The sequence below is a fragment of the Nerophis lumbriciformis genome, linkage group LG27 (genome assembly GCF_033978685.3).
Source record: "Nerophis lumbriciformis linkage group LG27, RoL_Nlum_v2.1, whole genome shotgun sequence".
NCBI lineage: Eukaryota > Metazoa > Chordata > Actinopteri > Syngnathiformes > Syngnathidae > Nerophis > Nerophis lumbriciformis.
This window is the reverse complement of record NC_084574.2, coordinates 21,135,001-21,157,227: the sequence shown is the minus strand read 5'-3', so window position 1 is coordinate 21,157,227 and position 22,227 is coordinate 21,135,001. Positions and strand designations below refer to the sequence as shown.

Here is a 22,227-nt window from a genome sequence, read left to right as displayed (position 1 = left end):
AGTGACAGATTGTTTGGTAAACGTATAGCATGTTCTATATGTTATAGTTATTTGAATGACTCTTACCATAAAATGTTACGTTAACATACCAGGCACGTTCTCAGTTGGTTATTTATGCCTCATATAACGTACACTTATTCAGCCTGTTGTTCAATATTCTTTATTTATTTTAAATTGTCTTTCAAATGTCTATTCTTGGTGTTGGGTTTTATCAAATAAATTCCCCCCAAAAATGCGACTTATATCTTTATTGTGCATTTTCGGCCGGTGCGACGTATACTCCGGAGCGACTTATAGTCCGAAAAATACGGTAAAAGTATCGAAATACATTTTGGTACCGGTACCAAAATATTGGTATCGAGACAACCCTATAGTGCATGCATATGTGCAATATGATGACAGAACACCTAATTTACCTCTTCTCTTCCTGACAGGCTCATGGCTGCGTTCCGGCTCTGGCTCCTCTAACAGACTTCCTATATCTTCTTCTTCTTCTTCTTCGTCGTCGTCATCATCGTCGTCGTCGTCATCCTCGCAGCAGTCTTCTGTGGAGATCTCCACCTCAGTCTCTGCGATGTCAGGACGCATGGCAGCATGGAGGAAGTCTGGCGTTGCTACATACGGCGGGATGAAAGCTTCTACATAGTGAAGAGAAAGAGGAATAGCTCTGAATCTGATTTCTGTTCATATAAACGTTTACTTGAAATGATTGTCTTTAACTGTCTGATTGTATGCCAGTAAATTGGCTTAATAAAACAAAAACCAAGACGGGATTTACATGAAGACAAACAAGGAATCATCGTAACTTTACCTGGACTACAGTCTTCTCTGACACTGGATGGTGAGTCCATGTGTAGGAGAGCCTGTGCAGCCTCGATGGTCTTGTCAGAGCAGTGCATACTGGCACTATGGACAGACGCCTCCACTACACAACACAAACATCAACAAAACTATTAGAGGGAATATATACATAGGTATTAGTACTACCATTTCCAGATCGATATTTTTCAGTGCTCTTCTATGTTGGACTTCATACGTATCTGTGTTTGCTTTTGCTTTATTTATATTGATATACAGTGAAACTACCGTATTCTCCGGACCATAGGGCGCACCGGATTATAAGGCGCACTACCGATGAGCGGGTCTCGTCAGGTCTATTTTCATACAAAAGGCGCACCGGATTATAGAGCGCATTAAAGGGGTCTTTTAAAAAAAATGTAAAACACTTCCTTGTGGTCTACATAACATGTGATGGTGGTTCTTTGGTCAAAAGGTTACATAGATGTTTTACAGATCATCTTCAAGTCGCTTCAGGATGCGCCGGTTTGTGGGCGGTCTTATTTACGTGGCTAACCTTCGACAGGACGGGAGTGGAAGACGTGTCAAAAGATGGAGCTAACTGTTTTAATGACATTCAGACTTTACTTCAATCAATAACAGAGCAGCATCTCCTCATCCGTGGCTCACTAGTGCAACAACAACGCCGGAAATGGGTCCCGTGAAAAAACGTCAGACCGGAACTCTCTAATAACTAAAATTCCTGCATCCTGCATAATTGTATTGCTTTTTTCAGTTTATTCCAAATTATATTATTAATCTAATGGGATTCCTGCATGTATGGGCACTTCATGTGTATATATATAATGTACTTCCTTTAGTGTACTTCGTTTTACAGTGACTTTATTGTGACGAATATCAACAAAACACCTCAAGTTATTTTTTTCAAATCTAATTCAAAGGACGGTTTACATATTTGGCAAACTAGATTGCAACATCCAGGGAGGGCAAAATAAAGTGTTACCATTTGCAATAAGCAGCAATTGAAACAGCATTGAAAAAAAGAGAGCAGTCAACCAAGTCAAATTATTTGTGTTACAGCTGATTATGTTTCTGATATATATATATATATATATATATATATATATATATATATACATACACACACACACACACACACACACAAGTATTAATAATGTTATTAACAAATAACACTATTTGTTTTTTTAAATTACATAAAACATTTGTTTAGCCTTTTTAAGGAAAATATATCAATCATTGCAAATCAAAATGATCATGTCATATTGACCACGCCCTCGCCACACTCCCACCGCCGCATATAAGGTGGCAATCAAGGGGAAACCCTGTAAACCCTTTCTAACTAAACATATGTTGTGTCAGGATAACACACTTTTTTTTGTCATAGAAATAACCCCCTTGAGACAAAACTTTTTTGTGGTCACCAATGTATATTGAAATAAGCAAGAACTTTTCAACAAAACAGTGGACCAGGACTTGAGTTCGAAGTATAAGGGTTGGCAACTTAAGCAGGTTCTTCTGTATATATTCATCCATCCATCCATTTTCTACCGCTTATTACCTTCGGGGTCGCGGGGGGCGCTGGAGCCTATCTCAGCTACAATCGGGCGGAAGGCTATTTATTGGTCAATTCAGGCAAAAAAGTTTGATCATATTACGCCTATACTGGCTCACCTGCACTGGCTTCCTGTGCACTTAAGAAGTGACTTTAAGGTTTTACTACTTACGTATAAAATACTACACGGTCTAGCTCCGTCCTATCTTGTCGATTGCATTGTACCATATGTCCCGGCAAGAAATCTGCGTTCAAAGAACTCCGGCTTATTAGTGATTCCCAGAGCCCAAAAAAAGTCTGCGGGCTATAGAGCGTTTTCTATTCGGGCTCCAGTACTATGGAATGCCCTCCCGGTAACAATTAGAGATGCTACCTCAGTAGAAGCATTTAAGTCCCATCTTAAAACTCATTTGTATACTCTAGCCTTTAAATAGCCCCCCTGTTAGACCAGTTGATCTGCCGTTTCTTTTCTTTTCTCCTCTGCTCCCCTTTTCCTTGAGGGAGGGGGGCACAGGTCCGGTGGCCATGGATGAAGTGCTGGCTGTCCAGAGTCGGGACCCGGGGTGGACCGCTCGCCTGTGCATCGGCTGGGAACATCTCTGCGCTGCTGACCCGTCTCCGCTCGGGATGGTGTCCTGCTGGCCCCACTATGGACTGGACTCTTACTACTATTATGTTGGATCCACTATGGACTGGACTCTCACAATATTATGTCAGACCCACTCGACATCCATTGCTTTCGGTCTCCCCTAGAGGGGGGGGGTTACCCACATATGCGGTCCTCTCCAAGGTTTCTCATAGTCATTCACATCGACGTCCCACTGGGGTGAGTTTTTCCTTGCCCGTATGTGGGCTTTGTACCGAGGATGTCGTTGTGGCTTGTGCAGCCCTTTGAGACACTTGTGATTTAGGGCTATATAAATAAAGATTGATTGATTGATTGATTGAAAAAGATTTGAAATAGAGCAACTAGGAGTTTTGGCTTTTGTGTATGTATTATAACAATTTTACTTATCTAAAATATTTTTTAAATATTTTTAGACATTACATTTCTCATAAAATAATTATTTTTTTTGCTTTTCTGATTGTAACCGCAATTTACAAGTCAATTGCAAAAATCACAAAATCATTGAATAATCTTGAAAATCCTAGTAATGTAATAGTGAAACTGGTCATATTTTAGTATTTGATTGATAGTATTACCCACCCCAAGCTAGAACAGTTATAAAGTGGCGCCCTCTTGAGGTAAATAATTACTACTGCTAGTTTTCTACACAAATGGGATTGTTAAAACTTCCTAAATGTTTTTCCCCAAACAGATTTAGAGTGTGCGATGGCAAAGCGGCTCTGTGCATGTTTTGACTTTTACACTACATGTTGAGTTGAATTTGAGTTTATTTGGAACATGCAAGCATACAACATGATACATCACAATTTCTAGTTTCTTAATTCAACATGTTTGAAAAAGAGTAGGAAGAAGCAGAGCTTATTTAATCCTACCCCTTTTCTTTAACATAGCAGTTGCTTAAACTTTTGTTCACTTCCTCTTCTCAATGTATTCACAATATACTCCATAACTAATAACATTTAAAATATATAAATAAATAAATAATAATTAGTGAAGTAAATTATATTTCATATGGTGAAATAAATAAGATGATCTATAAAATGAATGGATGGATGATATAAATGCAGAATGTTCTTCTTCTTTGTACTTTGTAAACACTTTAAGTTTGAAGAGTTTCTTTAAGTGGATCATATTAGTACATTGTTTGATTTATTTGGTTAATCCAGGGGTGTCAAACTCATTTCAGATCAGGGGCCACATGGAGAAACATTTACTCCCAAGTGGGACGGACTGGTAAGATCACAGCACGATAATTTAAAAATAAAGACAACTTCAGATTGTTTTCTTTGTTTAAAAATAGAACAAGCACATTCTAAAAATGTACAAAACAATGTGTTGTTTTTTTACACTTACATGTTGCAGTTAATAGTATTCTATCTTTGTCGTTATTTTTGAATAAATTATGTGATAATGTTCATCAGTCAACTCATTGGTGTTAATTTCCAATCTATCAAGATAAAAAAATAATATCAAAATCAAATTACAGGATGTTATTTATGTAGTTTCCTCATTTTCCTCGACTAGTGCCCTAACAGCATGTGGTTTATTTATTTTTACATATGTAGCATAATCTACAAAGATACAAAGAATTGCTATTGTGACATCTAGTGAACACATTTAGTACAGCAGTTTCTTTCATTCAAAAATTTTGGCTCATTTTCATAATCAGCAAATTCATCCCACGGGCCGGATAAAACCTCTTTTGACAATTGACACCCCTGGGTTAATCCATTCCATAATTTAATTCTACATACTGATATACTGAACGTCTTATGTGTTGTACGTGCATACAAATGTTTTAAATTACATTTTTCTCTAAGATTATATTTCTCTTTTGTTGAGAATAATTGTTGTATATTCTTGGGTAGCACATTATAGTTTGCTTTGTGCATAATTTTAGCTGTTTGCAAATTCACTATGTCGTAGAATTTCAGTATTTTCAATTCAATGAATAAAGGGTTTGAATGTTCTCTATGTGCATCACATACGTTATTTTCAATTTGATTCTTGAAATTTTAGAAAGAACTTGCAAAGTTGGTTGGCGGGGAAGACATACAGCTAGTGATTACTATTGTATAGAAAAAAATAAAAAGACGTGCAATGCGCATGCATGTCGTATCTGGGGTCCTGAGAAGAAACAGAGAGCACCTGCTGTTGCCAATCAATGGTGGGAAACACGAGAGCATGTTCCAGCCAGCGCTCTCCATGTTTGGATATTGCACTGAAGCAATAGGTACTGCATAGGGCTATCTTTAGATTGTCTCGCTCATTCGCCCGGCTCAAAAACAAACGGGAGATGCTTAAATGCAAGGGGGAAACATGCTGCAAAACTGAATGATATCAGAGCCTCCATAAAACTTACTAAATCATTTGCTCTTTGTTGCACTACATAATATGTCTAAGATTACAATGTCAAATAAAAAGCAAAATACTAATCAAGTTGCATGAAAAGTAGAAGTGTTGCACAAAACAGTATTTTATGAGTGGAGACAATGTTCTAATAAATGTTCTTAATGGCAACTGAATGACAAAAAGTAGTGCAGCTTGCGATTACTTCCGTGTTTACACTCCTAAACCTTTCCCTCCAGTTCTCTTCAAATGAGCAAAGCAGTCCCACTGTCACCCAACACCCATCGCACCTACAATTGGCTGAGCTTCAGTTGAAGCCCCACCCTTCAATGACGTAATTACGCTAAACGAACGTCATTCGCCAAAAGGCGTGTCAATCAAAATACGAGCTCCTCCCTCCGGAGAACGCTTCCGCCATCAAAATAGGACTTAAAACGTTGGCAAATTCGACGAATTGGACGCATTTCAGCACAAAATACAATTTCAAATGTAACTTTCGGACAGTTTGGACAGCATTAAAACATATAGTCGCACTCAACACCGGACTCAGAGGGGGAAAAGCGACAAGGCCAACCCACGCTGTGACCACACGCTGTACAACACGATAACGGAAACAATAGAAACATTTCAATAATCGCCAAAATACACAAAAACTACTTTTGCAACCATCAGTCAAACTATAATATGGATAAAGTGAATTAATTAAACACCGAAGGACCATAAACGTGGAAATTGTAGGAAACGTATGAACGTAATCACGCCACAAATACTTTAAAAGTCTCATGCAGTGGAAAAAAAACAACTTAACATTATCGAGCGATAATGTTTAAAAAAAAAAAGGCCAACATGTGGTCGAATATGCCATATTTAAAGTAAGGAGACTAAAACCACATGTCCTTGCAGGCAGACAGCGTGGCAAAGGCGCAGGAAAGACAACACTTTTTTGCACTTCCTGGTTTTCCTGAGCCGACACCCGTTATTCTAGAACACGGCGTCGCACACATCTACTAATCTCACATGCACAGTCACAATCCTTCACATCGGCGGCTAATCGTGCAGAATAAAGGGAGCTGCGGGATGTTTTTCCCCTCTAAATGTGCGTGCAGAAGTCGTTAGCAAAGCCGTGCAGGTTGCTAGCAAGGTGATCACTTCCTGATAGTCCTCCATTACTCCTCTGCGGAGTGAGCCAGCGCGGTCTACCCGAGCGACCCGAGCCTTGCGTGTACGGTAACTCTCAGACCGGGCTGGACGAGTACAAAACGATACATTACCGGCTTTAATGAGTAGATCGAGCTGGTTTGCATGTCCCTCGAGTTGCGAAGTCGCCATGTTTCCCCTTGCTGAAGATTTCACATTGACTTCTCACTCAATTGTATGGGAAGCAACTATCTCAAATCACTCCGCCGCGCAGAGGAAATTGTCAAATTCAAATGGGGACACGTAACGACGCCAGTGAGGTATTCATCCGCGGCCGACACAGGAAATCCTTCCGTTGGCCTCCCTTTACGTGTGTGGTCAAGACGTCAACTAAAAGCGGCAGTGACGTAACTTTTTTTACACTATTCTACACATTGGAAAGTTAACTCCAGGCAAAAACAATTCTACTTAAATGTCGATTTATGAAAGTAAGGCCTACATTTTCTAATTGGCTTAATGGTTTACAATTATCAATCAAATCTTGGAGAAGGATTAAGAGTACAAAAGCCCTTAAATTGATATCTTCGTTAAAAACATTTTAAGTGATTCAGGTAGCCCATTTTGTCTTTTAAATATGTTTTATTATTATTATTTATTAATATTTAATACTCTCTGTATTTGCTTTTGTTTTCTTTCCTTGTTGTTGTTGTGTGAATTATAAATTTGTTTGTTGTTCAATAAATTAAAAAAAAAAAAAAAAAAAAAAAAAAACCTCCATACTTAAAACATCTATTTGGATTTTTCTTTAACCTGAGTTTATTAACTTCTCGAAAATATGAACATATTCTTTCAAATTAATTAAAATACACGTTTATGTGACCAGTGTCAAAAGTGCGGAAGGAAGGACAATGCAGCTGTTTTTTTATGGCCTCCGGTACGTTGTAAAAAAAATTAATAAATACATGAATACCAAATTGGAACTAAAGACTAAAAATAAGTGTGCAAAGTAATTACACAATTTAAATAAATTAAAAAAGTAGATTAAAATTAAACAAAATAATTTGATCTAGTTTACAAATGTAAACATATAAAAAATACCTTACAAATCCTTTATCTTCAGTAACGTTTGGGCACTCCTGGTTTATATACGGAAACCAAAATACCATTTTACAAAACATGTTTCTATACTACACATTTTCGACTGACAAGAATGGAATGAAATGAACAAGAAAGCACAATAAACACTCCCTTTTAATCGTATGTCAACTACGCATCACTTGCATTCTCTAATTATCCATCCATCCATCCATTCCCTACCGCTTGTCCCTCGGGGCCATTACAGTTGTACAAATTGACTGAAAGTTTAACTTTAAAAAAAAGAAACTTATTGGGCACCTTGTCCACAAGATGGCGCTGCATATCTTCAGTAAATAGCTGGTGCGTTGGATGAGGAGATGCAGATCTAACGTTTGTCATTTTTCCATATAATCATTTATATTATATACTCAAAGAAACAGGGGTGTTTAAACCTTTTCCAGCAAAACAATTATTATTTATATTTATTATATTTGTGTTTATAAAACACTCTACAATCAAACCACGCTAAAAGGGGCAATGTATCACATTTTACTTAATAATTTTTCCCAAATATATTTTTAATTCACCAATAAATACACCAAAATACTATATAAACATTATATAGGCTGACACATTTTTCAGGTTTTTTTTCTTTTACAAAAGATTAATTCTCTAAAAGGGATCGATAATACTCATTCTAGGTCCTTTGTATTTGAACTTTTGACTCCTATAGAGCGGCTCCGCATGATTAACCTCGCAAAAAGTTTTGCAGATCTGCATTGTTTCCTTGTATTTTCTGTATCCCGTGAAAACGGTCTGCGCAATGAGCACCATCCCTTGGCCCTCCTCGATTCCCACTATGGCCACTTCGCTGTGATTGGTCACAACCTGGAGTGCAGACGTCCACTTTTACAAACCCCAAAACCAGTGAATTTGGCACGTTGTGTAAATCATAAATAAAAACAGAATACAATGATTTGCAAATCATTTTCAACTTATATTCAATTGAAAAGACTGTAAAGACGAGATATTTAATGTTCAAACTGAGAAACAATTTTTTTTTGTTGCAAATAATCATTAACTTAAAATTTAATGGCTGCAACACATTGCAAAAAAAGTTGGCACAGGAGCATTTTTACCACTGTGTTACATGGCCTTTCCTTTTAACAACACTCAGTAAACGTTTGGGAACTGAGGAGACCAATGTTTGAAGCTTTTCAGGTGGAATTCTTTCCCATTCTGGCTTGATGTACAGCTTAAGTTGTTCAACAGTACGGGGTCTCCGTTGTGGTATTTTACGCTTCATATTGCGCCACACATTTTCAACGGGAGACAGGTCTGGACTACAGGCAGGCCAGTCTAGTACCCACACTCATTTACTACAAAGCCACACTGTTGTAACACATTGCTTGGCATTGTCTTGCTGAAATAAGCAGGGGCGTCCATGAAAAAGACCTTGCTTGGATGGCAACATATGCTCCAAAACCTGTATGTACCTTTCAGCATTAATGGTGCCTTCACAGATGTGTAAGTTACCCATGTTTTGAGCACTAACACCCACATACCATCACAGATGCTGGCTTTTGAGCTTTGCGCCTAGAACCATCTGGATGGTTCTTTTCCTCTTTGTTCCGGAGGACACGACATCCACAATTTCCAAAAACTATTTGAAATGTGGACTCATCAGACCACAGAACACTTTTCATCAGTCTATCTTAGATGAGCTCGGGCCCAGCGAAGCCGGCGGCGTTTCTGGGTGTTGTTGATAGTTGGCTTTCGCTTTGCATAGTAGTTTTAACTTGCACTTTCAGTTGTAGGGACCAACTGTAATTACTGACAGAGGTTTTCTGAAGTGTTCCTGAGCCCATGTGGTGATAGCCTTTACACACTGATGTCGCCTGTTGATGCAGTACCACCTGAAGGGCATGCTGCTTACATGCAGTGATTTCTCCAGATTCTCTGAGCCTTTTGATGAAATTACGGACCGTAGATGGTGAAATCCCTAAATTCCTTGCAATAGCTCGTTGAGAAATGTTGTTCTTAAACTGTTCGACAATTTGCTCACGCATTTGTTCATAAAGTGATGACCCTCGTCCCATCCTTGTTTGTGAATGACTGAGCATTTCATGGAAGCTGCTTCTATACCCAATCATGACACCCACCTGTTCCCTGCGGGATGTTCCAAATAAGTGTTTGATGAGCATTCCTCAACGTTCTCAGTCTTTTTTGCCACTTGTGCCAGCTTTTCTGAAACACGTTGCAGGCATCAAATTCCAAATGAGCTAATTTTGCAAAAAATAAAGTTTCTCAGTTCGAACGTTAATATCTTGTCTTTGCAGTGTACTCAATTGAATATAGGTTGAAAAGGATTAGCAAATCATTGTATTCTGTTTTTATTTACGATTTACACAATGTGCCAACTTCACTGGTTTTGGGGTTTGTACTACATGGTGTGCATTAAAAGTAAGCAGCAGGAAGTGTTTATAGCGCCACATGTCTGCTCATGTGCAGCCTTACTGTTGGCTATCAGGAGTCATAGGTAGGGATAGTGCCAAGGAGAATCCATTGTCTGAAAACCTTCCTCTGTCCTCAAAGTCTCATATTTGGAGATACAAACTTTTACAGTGAAATACGTAAACAGACAAAGTGAATAAGACGAAAGCAGCGTGCCACTATTGTTCGGTAGAGATGTGGAATGGGGCTACAAGCTGGAATTATTAATGCTGTACTTCAGCCAATAAGGATTATTTTCTCCCCACTCTTAGCGTTTCCCCCGCCACAGCAAGTAAATCACATTCATTCATTATCATCCAATAAGGTAAAATAGAGATGTATAAATATAATATTTTAAACTGCTCAGAGTGTTACTGTTGCATTTGTCCGTTTTGTTGCACTTTCATAAAAAATGACTTGTAAACTCGGGGTGTCCTAAGTAGGATACAGGGCAATTTGTGGCAACTTTAGCTATAAAGAGGATGAATAATAAGAAAGAAGTCAGGCAATAGGAGATTCACAAGATGCGAACGCGCAAAGATATTTTCGCTCACAACTTATTGGCACTGTATTAGAATTACACAACAAACACTGAATAAATCTAATTGGCTGAAACTTGAACGGGAATAAAGCTGTAGTCATTTTTGGTAAGCATGAGATGGCCCAAACACATAAGGACAGTGTTAGCTACCAAACAACTTGCAAACAGGGAAACGTTACACAGATGATAGCATTGCAAATGAACTTCCGAAGCACTACATAGTTGACCTGAAAACAGAGGAGGTTCTGGTGGTAATGTGGGCGTTTACTGGTAGCACAGATTGGATGATAAGCGCTGACAAAGGGTCTCCACCCAACACTGTGAAGTGAAGGTAAAGCAAATGATTGATGATCATAGTGAATATTACCGTATTTTCTGGAGCATAGGGCGCACCGGATTATAAGGCGCACTGCCGATGAATGGTCTATTTTCAAACTTTTTTCATATATAAAGCGCACCAGATTATAGGGCGCATTAAAGGAGTCATATTATTTTATTTTTTTTGTAAATGTAAAACACTTCCCTGTGGTCTACATAACATGTAATGGTGGTTCTTTGGTCAAAATGTTGCATAGATTATGTTTTACAGATCATCTTCAAGCCGCTTTCTGACAGTCTCTTCAGGATGCGCCGTTTTGTGGGCGGTCTTATTTACGTGGCTCACCTTCGACAGCGTCTTCTCCCCGTCATCTTTGTTGTAGCGTGCAAGGACGGGAGTGAAAGAAGTGTCAAAAGATGGCGCTAACTGTTTTAATGACATTCAGACTTTACTTCAATCAATAACGGAGCAGCATCTCCTCATCCGCCGGAAATGTGTCCCATGAAAAAACGTCCGACCGGAACACTCTAATAACTAAAATTCCTTGGTTGAATAATGTAAACTCACTACACCGGTATGTTTTAGCGCTGTCATTGCAGATATAAGTAAGAACTTTACACTACTTTATATTAGAAATGGCAACCGCGGAGGATGAATGTCCCATAACAAGAAGATAGAGAAAAAGAAGAAGTTTATCGACTACGGTGTCGACACGTACTACAAAGGCGGGCGCGTGCAATTTTTCAGGACTTATGCAGATCCCAAATACAGATGAGCAGGTACCAGAAGGTAAGAAAAGTTGCTTTCGCATAACATTGCGAAACAAAACGCCAGATAATATGTCTTACCTTATACGCACCATAATAATACTTGTATGTTGAAGCTCAGTACAAAGTCGTACTAAAACATTTTGATACATTTTTGAGCGCTGTGTGTAATGTTCTATATTTTCAATGGAACATATACTGTAAACTATATTAGTAAACTATATATTGTTTACTTGAGTCATATTGCCACCATATTGCAGTCTACACGTATCTCTTATGTTTGACTGCCATCTACTGGTCACATGTACCAAATAAAATTGCTTCGAGGTCAGTAAGCAAAACCAGAATGATCCCGTACATTAGGCGCACCAGGTAATAAGGCGCACTGTCGAGTTTTGAGGGGGAAAAAAAAAGATTTTTATAGTCTGGAAATTATGGTATTTAAGCATTACTATCTCACCTGCCCCCTTTTCTGACTCCACATCCTGCTCATTTTCCACTTCCTGCATGACGTTGGCTTCGTCGCTGTACACCATCGCCTCAGCTAAGCAGACACCAGGTACCTCCTCCACAATAACGGTTGGGCAGTTTTCAACCTCTCTCCCGTCCTCTGCCTCTTCATAGACGTCTTCAACTTCACACTCGTCCTCCACTTGTCCCTCTGGCTCGAGGTCCTCATCACACTCCCCCTCCTGCTTGGACATGCAGTCGCAGTCAAAAAAAGGACACACTAAGGAAAATCATGTTGATGTTTTGGACTGCAGTTTTATTGTTTTCTTGTGCTGAGCAACCAACCTGCTGGGGGTCTTCCACAGCTGTGACATACTCCACCACAGTCCCACCAGTGTCAACCAAAATCACTGAGGTCATGATTCATGTTCCTCAGTGATAAGCAGTCATGTGACTCTCCACAGCCCCTCTGCCTGGTGGCTTGTACTGCTGTAGTGAAAGACAAGCCCTGGGAAGAAAAGAAAACAAATTAATACAATGAGAATGTGAGAACAAGTACAAGAGTCATCGTTCATTTTTAAAAGATGCTTATGAAATGCATGTTAACACCTTAAATCTGGGGTCAGCAAACCGCAGCTCTAGAGCCGCATTCAGCTCTTTAGCGCCGCCCTAGTGGCTCCCTGGACCTCTTTCAGATGTGTGAAAATGCAAAAAGATGAAGAAAATTTTTTGGGGGGGGAGTTTTAATACATTTTCTGTAGGAAAACAAAGATGACACAAACCTTCCTAATTTTTAGAAACCCCACTGTTTACATTAAACATACTTCACTGATGAGAGTATTTGGCAAGCACTGTTGGTACTCCGGCTTCCTCCCACTTCCAAAGACATGCACCTGGGGATAGGTTGATTGGCAACACTAAATTGGCCCTAGTGTGTGGATGTGAATGTGAATGTTGTCTGTCTATCTGTGTTGGCCCTGCGAGGAGGTGGCGACTTGTCCAGGGTGTACTCCGCCTTCCGCCCGATTGCAGCTGAGATAGGCTCCAGCGACCCCAAAGGGAATAAGCGGTAGAAAATGGATGGATGGATGGATGTTTTGTCCTACTAATTTCAACGATCCGTAGTTTGTTTCCATGTACAACTTTCTCCGATGCTGCCACAGAAAGATGTGTTTTATGCCACTCCTTCTTTGTGTCATTTTGTCCACCAAACATTTTATGCTGTGCGTGAATGCACAAAGGTGAGCTTTGTTGATTTGCTGGAGTGCTTGGATAAACTAGCTGTATGTACATATTGCATCATTATGCTTTGTTTGTAGGTATATTTGAGCTAATTTAAATTCCTTTACATATGTCCTCTATGTATTTCATTTATATTTGCTTGTCTCGTGACACATCATCTGTATGTAATATTGGCTGCATTTCTCATAGTTGTTTGTGTGCCATGTTGTTCCAAACCCAGCTTAAATAAATCCATTAGAAGAAGACAGCCTGCCGTTTCCTTAAACTTGGACACACACATCTATACCTTTGGCCATTCTAAACCAGTAATTTTCAGAAGTTATCTCATCCTGTGAGAAGCCTCAATTTTACTAATGATTTCCAATGTTGCAAAAATGTGTATAATAAAAATTAAAATACAGCATTTCTGTCAACGAAGACTTGCGTCAGCCTTTGATAGTAGGCTAATATAACTAATATAGACACTTAAATCATGTGTTGCCTTCATTATAGACTTAGACTTCCTTTTATTGTCATTAAAATTTGAACTTTACAGTACATATAAGCAGAGGTGGGACCAAGTCATTGTTTTGCAAGTCATAAGTAAGTCTCAAGTCTTTGCCCTCAAGTCCCGAGTCAAGTCCCGAGTCAAGACAGGCAAGACCCAAGTCAAGTCCAAAGTCAAGACTGGAAAGTCTCAAGTCAAGTCCCAAGTCCTGCATTTTGAGTTTCGAGTCCTTTCAAGTCCTTTTAACCACAGACTAATATATTTACACAGATTGTGTATGCTTTTAAAACGCTGTATTTACTTATTAAAAGAAGTGCATTTGAAATTGCAGGAAAAAAAATACTGCTGACATTGCACTTCATAATAGCACGATTAACCAGTCATTTTAAACATTTAACTAATTCCTTTACAGAATAAACACATTTGAAAAAACAAGTGCAACTGTACTTATTTGCACAAAAGTGTTAACATTGTATTTCCATGGCATATTGCATTGTAACTAGTTCCACAGCAGTTTCTATCCTGTTCTTACCTTATCTCATTGATCTCATCTCATACTGTATGTGTGTTGATGTGTGTGTACACATGAAAAACATAACAAATACATGAACATAACAATGAACAGAGTTGTACTTTTTAGATGTCAGGGCCCTATGCAATATGTACACATATTCTTAATATAGTATACATTTTAACTGACCTTCATTTGACTGTTTGTCTTTATGTAGGTGGCTAAAAGACGCGGTGCTGCTGACCGCCGTCTAGCGTTACTGTGTGTGATACATTGACTAACGTAACGTTATGTATAGGTACCTCATGCAACCCTGCTTAAAAAAAAAATCACTTGACAAAAAGTATGAATAAGGTAGCGAACTGCAGTGGACGCAACAGATTGCCGTGTTTGCAATGACGTTATAACCATAGACATCTTATAAGTACACGCAGCATTGGCTGCTGTGACGTGAGAAATTCGGCCGCCATCTTGAAGTGGTGATGAGGGGCCGGCGAACAGCCTAAACTGACAGTTGACAGGTAGAAAAGAAAGATGTTGGTGATGTTGATGATGGTGTTCAGCGTTTTCCTGCTCAAATGAGCGGACTGTTGAAAATAGGAATCGGGGGATTACTTTTCACAAGTAAGATTTAACATTAACGTACTATTGGTTGTATTTTATGTGCAGTGTTATAACACTTATATAGAGGCTTTTAATTTTTTGCGGCTCCAGATTTTTTTTTTTGGTCCAATATGGCTCTTTCAACATTTTGGGTTGTCAACCCCTGCCTTAAATAGATCATGTTCGACTTTTAGAAGGTTGGATTAACACATGTAGACTATGTGCTTGGAAACTACATCCCTCACGCGTGTTTACACTTTCATCGATCAATCATAGGATTGAGCTTTAATTAATTAAATTGATTTTAATTAATTTTAATGGGCAACGTTGAGTAGAGATGCTCGGGTTTTCAATGCATTTCTTGTTCAAGCTTGTAAAAATAACCATCATTTTGACATCTTTACGCACTATTAATGTTTTACTTAATGCTGTGTGCGTTTTCAAACCTCTGTTTGAACATTTCCGTGTGGGGTGTCTATGAATGTTCTCATTCATCCAGGTCATTGTCATTTCAGGGCATTCAATCGATCGCAACTGGACCGTTTGATTTGTCTTAGAAGAGCCAACATCTCAACATCAATGGCATTAATCGAAATAATGGAAGAGATCACCAATGTAATAGATAGCAAATAATGTGCTGCTGCAGTGTTTATGGATTTAACAAAAGCATTTGACACAATTAATAATAATAATAATAACTGGGATTTATATAGCGCTTTTCTAAGTACCCAAAGTCGCTTTACATGTAGAACCCATCAATCATTCACACCTGGTGGTGGTAAGCTACTTTCATAGCCACAGCTGCCCTGGGGTAGACTGACGGAAGCGTGGCTGCAATTTGCGCCAACGGCCCTTCCGACCACCACCTATCATTCATCATTCAATTCACCGGTGTGAGTGGCACCGGGGGCAAAGGGTGAAGTGTCCCGCCCAAGGACACAACGGCAGCGATTTTTGGATGGTAAGAGGCGGGGAGCGAACCTGCAACCCTCAGGTTTCTGGCACGGTTGCTCTACCCACTACGCCATGCCGCCCCAATTAATCATAGAATCAGAGGGTTGGTCTTGAAGTGGGTAAGAAGCTACTTAACCAACAGGAAGCAATACGTGAAGATAGGTGAACACAGTTCTACAGAGCTGAAAATATTTAGTGGCGTACCTCAGGGATCAATACTCGGACCAAAATTGTTCAATCTTTATATAAACAACATTTGTAAAGTTACAAAGGACTTAATGTTAGTATTATTTGCAGATGATACAACTGTGTTTTGTTCAGGGGAGAACACACAGAAGATAATACAAATAATAACAGAAGAAATGACCAAATTAAGAAGATGGTTTGACAAAATCTTTGAATCTCAGTTAAACTAAAATAATGCTATTTGGCAACAGTAGAAGGGAAAGTCAAACACAAATACAAATAGACGGAGTAGATATTGAAAAAGTAAAAGGAAACACATTTTTGGGTGTGATAATAGCTGATACAATGAACTGGAAACCTCATGTAAAAAACATACAACATAAAGTAGCAAGAAACACATCAATAATGAATAAAGCAAAACATGTTCTGGACCAAAAATCACTTCATGTTCTTTACTGCTCGCTAGTGTTATATATCTGAGTTATTGTGCAGAAATATGGGGAAACAACTACAAATTTGCACTTCATTCATTAACGGTGTTACAAAAAAGATCAGTTAGAATAATACACAATGCTGGATATAGAGAACATACAAACCCTTTATTTATTGAATCACAAATATTAAAATTCAACGATTTGGTGCATTTGCAAACAGCTAAAATGATGTACAAAGCAAACTAAAACATGCTACCCAAGAATATACAACAATTCTTCTCAACAAAAGAGGAGAAATATAACCTTGGAGGAAAATCTAAAACATTTGTATGCACATACAACACTTAAAACCTTTAGCATATCCGTATGTGGAATTAAAGGATGGAATGGATTAACCAAAGAAATCAAACAGAGCACCAATATGATTCACTTTAAGAGACTGTTCAAACTACAAGTGTTCACAAAGTACACAGAACAATAATTATGATGAACATCTTGAACCCTTTTTCTCTTCTTTTGAGATAAAGATTATTTATGTATTTAATATTTGTTTACTTACTATGGTATATTATTTATTTATTAACTGTTCTGTTACAGAGAACAAGGAAATGGGATAAAATTGCTATGGTATGAAAAGGGGTAGGATTAAATAAGCTCAGCTTCTTCCTACTACTTTTCGGACGTGCTGTAATGAGACAACTGGAAATATGTGATCCATTACTTTGTATCATAAGCATGTTTGAAATAAACTGAAATTGAACTGAACTGAGCACACCGCTCTAACTATCATCACACTTGCGCATGACGTGATCACTGCCTGTGCAATGGGCGGCACCTTCCGGCTGTCAAAACAAACAAGGTGATTAATCTTCATGGATTTATGATAACGTGATAATTTTTTTAAATTAATCACATGCATTAACATGTTAAAATTGACAGCCTTGTGTAAATATTTCCAAAAAAATTATTTTTAAGAGTGTATTAATTAATTCCATCCCATTTTATTAAAAATATAATAATACCTTATTTTTTATAAACCTTTCAAAATATGCCCAAATTTGGACTGACTCGGCCTAATGGGAATCTAGACCACCACCTGGAAGTGCCACATTAAATCTAGGCTCAAAACATATTTTTATCCCTGGCATTCAAACCCAGTTAGACAGGATATCTTGGTTGTTTTTATTTCTTGTTTTATCCTTTTTTATTTATTTATTACATTTTAGGTGATGTATTCTGCACTTCTTTTAAAGGTATATTTTACTACTGTATTTTATTCATCTTTCTGTGTTACAATGTAAATGTGACACTATGTGCCTCTTTTCCTATGTCTGTACAGCACTTTGGCCAACTGGGGTTGTTTTTAAATGTGCTATATAAATAAATAAACTGAACTGAACTGGGTCACGTAATTGTAACCCAGCAATATATTACTTATATGCACTCGTAATATGGTGTAATGCTCATGGTCAATGACTAAAACATTTACATCATCCATAGATGACAGGACATTTGCAATATCTCAAGTGTAATGCTCACAAAAAATGATTTAGGATGTCCTGCGGGCCGGATTGTGGTTGCTGGCGGGCTGCATTCGGCTCGTGGGCTGTGGTTTGGGGACCACTGCTCTAAATTGGCTATATGTATGAGTGTGAGCGTGAATGATTGTTTGTCTATATATCCGCATATACTAGTTCTCGGGACACAGTTCTAAAACTACCGCACTTGAGTTTTGTTATAGGAACTACCCTTCCCCATCGGGACTTTTCCTTTTCACGTTACTACATGGCTGGGGATGCTGGTGACGTTGATAAGAAACATGGGTGACTTTAGCGCCTCACCCACCACTGCAAAACAACCAACAACCCGCCCGCGAAAAGTGAACAAAGAAACAACACAAATAAATAAATGATAAATGGGTTGTACTTGTATAGCGCTTTTCTACCTTCAAGGTACTCAAAGCGCTTTGACACTACTTCCACATTTACCCATTCACACACACATTCACACACTGATGGAGGGAGCTGCCATGCAAGGCGCTACCAGCACCCATCAGGAGCAAGGGTGAAGTGTCTTGCTCAGGACACAACGGACATGACGAGGTTGGTACTAGGTGGGGATTGAACCAGGGACCCTCGGGTCGCGCACGGTCACTCTACCACTGCGCCACGCCGTCCCCACAAGCAAGAATGGAGACCTCAAAGGCTACTGTGTTCATGATCGTCTGCTTGCAAGGAATAATAACAATGGGTGATAAAATTCGGCATCTAATAACGTTAATGGAAGAGCACACCGAGGGAGTAAGGCCACGAAGAATCCAGCGACAGGCGATGTTTCTTTGTTTCTAGTACCCACACTCTTTTACTATGAAGCCACGCTGTTGTAAAACGTGACTTGGCATTGTCTTGGTGAAATAAGCAGGGGCATCCATGATAATGTTGCTTGGATGGCAACATATGTTGCTCCAAAACCTGTATGTACCTTTCAGCAATAATGGTGCCTTCACAGATGTGTAAGTTACCCATGCCTTAAGCACTAATACACCCCCATACCATCACAGATGCTGGCTTTTGATGGACTGATGCAAAGTGGAAAAGTGTTCTGTGGTCTGACGAGTGCACATTTCATATTGTTTTTGGAAACTGTCGACGTTGTGTTCTCCGGAACAAAGAGGAAAAGAACCATCCGGATTGTTCTAGGCGCAAAGTTCATAAGCCAGCATATAAGACTGTAAGGCACACTTAAAATCCTTTTTTTCCCTCAAAACTCGACAGTGCGCCTTATAACCCGGTGCGCTTAATGTAAGGAATAAGTTTGGTTGAGCTTACTCACCTCGAAGCAATTTTATTTGGTACATAGTGTAATGATACGTGTGACCAGTAGTTGGCAGTCAAACATAAGAGATGATTGCAATATGTCTCAAGTAAACAACACCAACATTTTAAATGTTCCATTGAAAATATAGAACATTACACACGGTGCTCAAAAATATATCAAAATGTTTTACTACGACTTTGGTAAACTATGAAGCCGCACCGCTTGAAGGATTGTCGGCGCATTAAACATACGAATATTTTTATGGTGTGTGTCCAGGTTGTACCCCACCTACCGCCCGAATGCAGCTGAGATAGGCTCCAGCACCCCCCGCGTCCCCGAAAGGGACAAGCTGTAGAAATGGATGGATGGATAATAATAATATGACTCCTTTAATGCGCCCTATAATCCGGTGCGCCTAATATATCAAAAAAGATCAAAAACAGACCATTCGTCGGCAGTGCGCCTTATAATCCGGTGCCCTATGGTCCGGAAAATACGATATCTGTAATTGGAGACTGTACTTGTGTTTAGAGAGTATGCTGAAAATGAGCCTCCCCTATTTGAAAGTCCAGCACCCGCAACTTTTATACGGCCTGTGTAACATTGTGCAATAGTAACAATTATAAAGATAGAGCAAAACGATAAGAATAAATCTGTTAATACTCATTTCTGATAACACAGATTTGTTTTTAAGTATATGTAAATTTTTTAGCCTTTAAAAAAGAAAATATAGGCATTATTGACTGTTAAGCAAATTATATAATGACATCATTTTGACCACGCCCAGAGCACAACCCTAATACAGACCCTTCTGAAGTTTGACAATCAACACCTTAATGACTCAGACGATGCTTTGCAGACAAGGCTTGGGAGACTGTGATGCGGTCAGAGACCAAATTTGAGCTATTTAGCATAAAGTGGTTCTTTATGGTTATAACATTGCCATCCCTACTGTCAAACAGAACGTACAAACCTTGTACAGTGCGACAAAACGCCATAGGCCTAACCTCCACGTTATGCTAGCTGTTCACCATAGAGACTAACATGTTATACGCTCATATCCAAACATTTTCACTTATTTACAATATACAGCTGACATGCATCTAGTCATCCGTGGTGCAAATGAAGGCCATTCAAGTACCGGTACAATGGTTTTCATCTGTGCAACACAATTGATTAGATTGGATTAGTTTAATCACTAAATGTGCTGGGTTATAGGTTTGAAATGGGTGTAAGCCCTGTACAATTAACTGAGTGCGAGTATGCCCTTTACGATTCTTGCAACTACAATTTTTCCAACTTTCTGGAATATTTTTAGTCATTCTGTATATTTATACCGTGCAAGGTGGCGGTTATCATTTACAGTTGGATCATGAGCAATCGCACTGGATCGCATGACTTGTACGTTACGCGCCATTACAAACAATGTTAAGCACATTCTTTTTGTTCATGGCTTGAATGACTACCATCAAAGTCAACAATGGATATTTAAGTAACATAGTGTAAGTATAAAGAGAAGTTATTCACTGTATAGTAAAACAAAGTAAAACTACTCCCGATTTGAAGACGCAAATAATGCAAAAAAACAGGAAGTTCTTTGCGGAGCATTATTTTCACCTATTTCAGAGATACAGTGGAACCTGTTTAAGTTGACACTACTCGGACTGGTTGACTCACGTCGTTATAACCCCTGATTTCCACAGGATGCGGAATGCCAGCTAAACGTAACCGCCACGGAACGTCAACACCATCTGCCGTTTGACAATCCCCATCGCAGTTCAGTTGACTTCCAGAGTTTAGCTAAATTGAACCCTCGTTTTGGAGCGACCGGCAAAAGTAGAAGCCATGCGTATATTTAACACAAGGATTCGCAACGTCACTCAGATGCCATTCCGCAGGCGGTGGAAACGACCACACTGACTTGAATAAAAACGGAAGGAGTCCGCCGCCATGACAATGATGTTTGCAGCCGTTTCGCATCCTGTGGAAATCAGGGGTAAGTTATTGTCAACATACTGCAAGCTGTGGTCATTGTAACCGAAAACAACCATTTCTTGCACATTTACTTCTGACTTTAGCCAGAAACATAAGAAGAATGAGAGATAAAGGATTTTTGAACCTATGGTAGTTTGACATGTTTTACTGCAATCGTGGTTTCATTTTGTTGTAATTGTGTAAAGGAGGATGAAAGAACGGCTACAGTGAAATAAGAAAGGATCTTTAATCTTTAAATGCGCCAAAGCTTTGGAGGTAAGTGGTACTTTCTTTTATGTTGCCCTTTTAACCCTTCTTTGTTTGCTTGTGTTGATTTTTTTTTAAAAACACAATCTGTTTTTGCAAAAACATGTGCGTGATAATAATGAAGTTTATATTACAGCACTTGTCGACATAAACGGAGCGATTTTTAATAGAAAGAACTTATTGGGCTCTAAAATGTTAAATCTACAAAAGCGGTCAAGCTTGTATGTCGACCTAAATGGGCCTTTTTTAGTCATTAAAACATGGTGGACCAAGATTCCATGAGTCGGTCGACACACACACTGGTTGTCAACATAAGGTTGGAATTGGGGGTTAAATCACCAAAAATGATTCCCGGGCGTGGCACCGCTGCTGCCCACTGCTCCCCTCACCTCCAAGGGGGTGAACAAGGGGATGGGTCAAATGCAGAGGACACATTTCACCACGCCTAGTGTGTGTGTGACAATTATTGGTACTTTAACTTAACTTAACCGGTTGACTTCCATTCTATTCCATGTGATTTATATTTAATAAACTGCATTGCTCATACTGTACTAAATAGCTACATGCTGTCAAAGTTTAATTTTTGTTTCTATGGTATATATATATATATATATATATAT

General features: G+C 38.9%; 1 protein-coding gene across 4 annotated transcripts in view; it reads right to left on the bottom strand.

Annotated features, from left to right (window-relative positions):
• Positions 1-22,227, bottom strand: part of elf2b (E74-like factor 2b (ets domain transcription factor)) — a 67,857-nt gene that overhangs the window by 18,192 nt on the left and 27,438 nt on the right. For 2 of the 4 annotated variants that reach the window (XM_061988392.2, XM_061988393.2), the window contains exons 2-5: positions 12,478-12,640; positions 12,143-12,377; positions 812-925; positions 417-638 (exon numbers count right to left, since the gene is read on the bottom strand). In XM_061988392.2, coding sequence (XP_061844376.1) covers positions 417-638; positions 812-925; positions 12,143-12,377; positions 12,478-12,552 — 646 coding nt within the window. In that variant the 5' untranslated portion in view covers positions 12,553-12,640. Of the gene's footprint in view, positions 1-416; positions 639-811; positions 926-6,619; positions 6,828-12,142; positions 12,378-12,477; positions 12,641-22,227 lie in introns of those variants that run through there. The other 2 variants (XM_061988394.2, XM_061988395.2) reach the window with 2 other exon arrangements.